The sequence below is a fragment of the Palaemon carinicauda genome, chromosome 10 (genome assembly GCF_036898095.1).
Source record: "Palaemon carinicauda isolate YSFRI2023 chromosome 10, ASM3689809v2, whole genome shotgun sequence".
In the NCBI taxonomy this organism is placed as follows: Eukaryota; Metazoa; Arthropoda; class Malacostraca; order Decapoda; family Palaemonidae; genus Palaemon; species Palaemon carinicauda.
The window spans coordinates 81,027,684-81,034,027 of NC_090734.1; the positions used below are offsets into that span (position 1 = coordinate 81,027,684).

Below are 6,344 nucleotides of genomic sequence, written 5' to 3' on the forward strand. Positions count from 1 at the left end.
ATCACACAAAAATCAATCATATAAATTATAAATTTCTTTATTATGTAATGTATTTTTTTTATGTAGTTCAAAACGTTGATTTTATAATGATAGGAATACATATTTTAATGTTAACTTAAGTTTGGGAAATACAAAATTCAATCATATAAATTATAACAATTTTCATTATGTGGTGTATTTTAATCCACTTAGTAAACTGAATTATTACTAAATACTTGAAGACTTGCGATTATAGAGAATTTAGAGAACTTGTTCAATCTGGAATGTAGACAAAACCTGAAAATCAAAGAGAAATAATTATACTTTCAAGTTAACAGTAGATTGAAATTTCTATTGAACTTATAATCATTGTATGAAATTTCTGTTAACTCGGTATTGGGTAACAACTAAAATGCTACTTTTAATATATCAGAAAAATCTTACCTTTTATTCCTTGTCGAAAAATAATTCCAAGAGATGTTGAAGCGATTTTAGATAACTGGAACACTGAATACATTCTTTGGAATAAATATCACAGCTCAATTCTATTATCCGCTAGATGTCTACTTAATTACAAAAATATGTACATTCATATTTATTGGTAGTCATTATTAATTGGAAGACTGCTGCTGGCTGGTGGAATTGTAAGTACTGCAAAAGGTACGGGAGGAGACCCCGTCCCCCTTCTAAGTGGACTGCTTCACCCTCTTCTCCTCCCACTTGTGAGCACCTTCGTCGTGGCTCTCATGTTCCGACCTGGCCTCAGTCGTCATCTTCCGGACGCTGTCTGCTGAAGCAACACCTCCTGCCCTCTTAGGGCACTGGACTGTGAGGATCCCGTCGGAGGATATAGCTGAAGCTATGGTGCTGACGTTGAAGGAATCGGACAGAAGGAAGCGGTGAGAGAAGGTCAACGAGTTCGAGGACTTGGCTTCGCTCTTTTCCGCTTTGCCTTCGATCACAAGTTCTTTTCCTTTCACTCGCATAGTGATGTCCCCGTCAAGGAAATCCTTGGCATCAACAGCTGCCTGGAATTCAATAAGGGTCAGAGGTAAGCTACCATTGGTACAAAATAGTGATAGAGAAGGGACATCCAAAATGGGTGAGAGGTGAGCTCAATTGGTAAAAAATAATGACAGAGAAAGGATGTCAAAATGGTAAACTAAGACTACTATTATTTCCAAATTCAGCAACATACGACAATCTGTGGAGTCCACTAACCCTAAAGGATTCACTGTCTTCTTGGGCATACAGAGCTTGATTCTCAACTTTCAGGTCACTTTGACGAAGACTTCTGTAGGCTGTTATGCAGTCTGTGTTGTTCACAAACCACCTAGACTTGATGAGTACATCTTTAACTGCTTCCTGGAAGTTCTTCTGGTAGCCTTGGAAGAAAGCATCATCAAGGAAGAGACCTTTTTTGGAAATAGAGAGGTAGTGAGTGTCTAATGGCGTGCATGCAAGGCTGCCTGAAAGTTGACTATTAGTGGTAGTTTTCTTATCAGTGCTAGAAGCCTGGGCTCTCTGATGAGCAAACTGAAACTTGTCACCCTGCTTGATGGCCGAATTATCTTCATTGCTTTCCTTAAGTGCCTTTACTTGGTTGTTGGAAGTGTGTGCGTTAACATGCCCAGATGATCCTACCACATTAACTGGAATAACGCAGTCCGTTTGGTGAGTTATTGCTTGTGCCGTGGTGTTGTTTGAGGAGACTTCTACATTAACTGGAATTACACGATCTATGACTGATTGGTCTTTCCCTGTCTGCTGTTGAATTCTTACATCTCGTTTTTCTTCTTGGCACTTTCTTTTCAGCTCGGCTTGGGCATCTAGACTTTGCTGTCTAGCATGCTCAGACGTTCCTTCTACATTCACCGGAATAATATGTTCTTTATTGGCCTGACTTTTTCGCATTATCTGCTCTGTACTTTTGAAATTTCTTTCAGCGTTTGTTCTCTGTACCTCTCTGTCTTCAACATTGATAGGAATAATATGCTCGCCAGAAACCATGTCACTACCTGATGAGACACAAGTCTTGGAAGAAAGTTGGCTTTCTTGTGTCTTCTTGATGTCTCTATCCTTGACTTCTGTTCCTTCTATACTCATTGGGACGATAACTTCTTTCAATTGAACAGATGAAGGCTGCAAATGAAGAGAGCTCGCGTTATGATTTTGAACTGAAAACCTCTGAAAAATAAGTATAATTTTAGCAGTATATAGATTGAACAAAGTAAAATGTCAAGTAATACCTGCTTAGGAGCAGTGATTGTAAGTACTCCATCTTAAGATATTACTGAAGAGACAGATTCAAGCTTGATATTTCCTGGCATAGTGAAACGTTGCAAAAAACGTTTTAAAGATTTTGATCCTTCTCCTTCCTTCCCTATGTGACCTTCTACCACAATCTCTCTGTCGTTTATGGCCTTCACTGTAACTTCACCACCATTCGTAAAGTCCTGAACGTCCAGTACAAACTGAAAGAAGAGAAATTGATAGTTAGTATGGTAGATTTTTGGTTTAAGTATTGAAACAAAGCTTGAAGGAATAGAAATGAGAATGCTAGGGTGGATTATGGGAATATCACTGCTTCGAATATTGGAAAATTATGAAATAACAAGAATGGCAGGCATAGTAAAGATTAAAGAGCTGATAAGAGTGTCATGACTGAGATGGTATGGACATGTGTTAAGGATTGATGATGGGGAGGAAGTGGGAAGGGCTTGGGCCGAACTTGTTAGGGAATGAACATTGAGAGGTAAGTAGAGAATTAGATGGTGAGATAAAGTGAAGGATGATCAGGAGAGAAATTTGGTGGAAGAAGATGCTTTTGATAAAGTGTATTGGAGAACGTGCGTCAGGCAACCGACCCCTTAATGTAGGGATAACGGTGGGAAAGAATATGGTCTCACTTACTGGAATGATGTTTGTGATAAATACCAGGATCTAAAGAAAATCTTATCTTCTGTCTTCTTCACAGCTTGGGTCTCTTCTTTTAGGTTTTGTAGCCGAAGTTTTCTGTAGGCAGACAAGTTATCTTCAATGAGCATAGAAGTTGTTGCTCCCCACCTGGAGAGAACTTTTTGGACTGCAAACTGGAAATCATTGTGGACACTTCTGAAAAACGAGTCACTAAAGAAAGGTCCTCTGAAAGAAACTGGAAGGATACTGAAACCAGACGTAACGGGAACTTCATAACAATTCTTATTCTTGTTCTCAACCTGCAAGACATTTGTCTTCACTGCAATGTCCTTGTGTTCTTTAAAGCTCTTCTCTTTACTCTCTTCCTGTTTTTCTTGTTCTATCGTGATATATTTTGTTTGTGATGCTTTTTGCTGAACTGGGATAATTTTCTCAGTCCCTAAAGATGTGTTGAACTTTTCTGGTACTGTCACTTCTTCTGTCAGAGTAGATTTGGTTTCTGATGCCGTGTGCCAAGACCCAAACTTCTTGTTGCAATCTCTGCAGTAATAAACGACGTCCTTTTTATCTTTATCTGTGCTTGAACTGGCATTGCTGCTAGATGAGGTAGTGCCCTCAATTTCCACTGGGATGTGTCTGGTTACCGGAGTTTTGTCATTTGCCTTCTGGAACCAAAAAAGAAAGGTTAATCAGCAGGGTGTAAGACTAAGTTTCTGTAAGTAGATTATTCTGTGCATGTAAGATCTAGAGGACCTTGGGATTATCTCTCAACAGTTGTCGACTCTTTCATCCCCTAAAACTAACAAGAATTTATTCTTTTTTTCCCAGGTATAAACATTCGGGTCAGTTTGTCTTTGATCGTTAAAATTTATCATTAGTTTTCTTTATTCTGAAGAATTTATAACTTTTTATTTAATAAGTGATTTGGATGTAAACTCTTACAATGTCTTCTATTTTTAAACTAGCATAATGAATCAGTTTAAATGTTCATCAACTTAACGATACAGAATTTAAAAATTAAACAGCCAACCTCTTCTTCTAATAAGTATATAAAAAAAGTGTTTAGATGAAAAAAGGAGTAAATTTGATAATGGAAGACAAAAAGGCTTACCAATTTCGGTGCTTTGATTGTCAGCACCCCGTCGGAGGAGAGCACTGAGGTGATCCCAGTCATGTTGATGTTACTTGGGCAAGGATCCTTCGACAGGTTTGGGACTCCCTTGACCTTCAATGACCAGCTTCACCTTGATGTCACTATCTGTGAAGTCTTGGACATCAACTACAACCTGAGAGAGGAGAGAGATTATTATTATTATTATTATTATTATTATTACTATTATTATTATTTTTATTATTATTATTATTATTAAAGACTTGGAAGTGTTACAACAAAAAATCGCTCGTGTAAAAAAATTAAGAAAGAAGAGAAATAGCTAATTTGATATAATCAGTGACAAATAAATTTCAGTAATTATGAAATGAATTGCCAAGCCAAAAATATACGTGAAACAATAGATTACGCTCTATATATATTTTGCACAGCAAATTATATAGTTTTATACTTTAATTAATCTATGTCATACTGATACTAATTTTAATTTCTTTATTTACCTTATGAGTTTTGCTGTCGGACACGAGAGTAGATGCCTGTCTGTCCTCTTGATTGCTTTTGGATTTCAGCTGTCTGTAGAGGTTGAAGCTGCTGTCTTGAGACTGGCTGTTAGCCATCCATTCCTCCGTTAGCTTGTTCATTTCCTTCCACTTGGCCAGCATCTCCTGAATGGCCAAGTGGAAGTTGGCCCAGACGTTTTCGAAGAACAAGTCTCGGAGGAAATGTCCCCTTCGAGTCTCTTGCAATTGTTCTGCACTGGCAGATGCTGGAAGCCATGTTGAAGGCTGAGTTCTGGCTTACGAAGGAGCTGATTGCTTCGATGGAGGCCATTTTGATTAATAGAAAAGATTTAAGGAAAGGAAACTGGACGCAAAACTGACTAGGTGTTCTTGAAAGTGGGCGCAAAACTGAGGTGTTCATGAGGTTGGACGCAAAACTGAGAAGTTTGTTCTTGAAAGTGGACGCAAAACTGAGACGGTGTTCTTGAGGCTGGACGCAAACCTGACAAAGGTGTTCTTGAGGGAAGTTCAGCAGCGTGCTACTATCTCGTGCAACAAGTAGTTGCTTACTGGCGAACGACAGTCTACTTAGTTATAATATACCGGTCGAGTCGGTTCGACTCGTCAACTCTTTCGAGAGGCAGCCAATGCGTCGCCGTTCCACGTTTGTTTCTCCACGACTAGGCTGATGCTATTCCTGTCTGGCTCGCGCAATGTTGACGAATTATTATTAAGGATGTGATTGCTTCATTGGTGTTCATGCGCTCCTTGCTAATCTTTAGTTTTATGGTTCGGTCTGTCATTTGTTTCTAAAAATATCAGTAATCCATTTTTTACAAGGACCAATGAGAGACGGATAAGGAAATAAGGAGTATGAGGTATTTTCCAAGTATTTTCTCACATTACGTCATTTGATAATCTATGACAGAACAAACAGGCTAATTTTGGATGACGGTAAAAAGCTATAAGTGCTTGGTGTTACACCTACATATAGTATACCATAGAAAAGAGAATAGTAATAATAATATATATATATATATATATATATATATATATATATATATATATATATATATATATATATCTATATATATCTAACATATGTACATAGTTATATATCTATCTATCTATCTATCTATATATATACATATATATATATATATATATATATATATATATATATATATATATACATATATATATAAATTTATATATATATATATATATATAGATAGATAGATAGATAGATAGATAGATAGCCGTTTGTAGTCCACATACAAAGGTTCGACGTGCTGCAAATGAGCCTTCTTAGTGATTGTATGAAGCGACCATCGCAAGGGAACTTTTACTGTTTATGGGATTCATCCATGATTCGTAAATTAAGGACTGAATGTGGCATTGACTATTATGTTATTTTTCTCTGAATCCTCATTATGCCACGGGATTCTCTCTCTCTCTCTCTCTCTCTCTCTCTCTCTCTCTCTCTCTCTCTCTCTCTCTCTCTCTCTCTCTCTCTCTCTCTCTATTTGTGTTTGCATATATTTTATTTTATGTAATTTCGTGTTTGCATTCAGTATTAAATGCGACTGGTACAAGAACGCTTATTATTATTATTATTATTATTATTATTATTATTATTATTATTACATGCTAAGCTACAACCCTAATTGGAAAAGCAAGATGCTATAAGCCCAGTGGCCGCAACAGGGAAAATAGCCCTGTGCGGAAAGGAGACAATAATATATTTTATGAACAATGACATTTAAATAAATATTTCCTATATAAACTATGAAAACTTTAACAAAACAAGAGGAAGAGAAACGAGATAGAATAGT

The 6,344-nt window shown here is 37.0% G+C and overlaps 1 protein-coding gene across 1 annotated transcript in view; it reads right to left on the bottom strand.

Annotated features, from left to right (window-relative positions):
• Positions 1 to 1,128: 1,128 nt before the first annotated feature.
• Positions 1,129 to 6,344, bottom strand: part of LOC137648081 (uncharacterized) — a 10,579-nt gene continuing 5,363 nt past the window's right edge. The window contains 4 exon segments of the mRNA XM_068381017.1: positions 1,129 to 2,121; positions 2,229 to 2,474; positions 2,934 to 3,563; positions 4,010 to 4,123. Coding sequence (XP_068237118.1) covers positions 1,129 to 2,121; positions 2,229 to 2,474; positions 2,934 to 3,563; positions 4,010 to 4,123 — 1,983 coding nt within the window.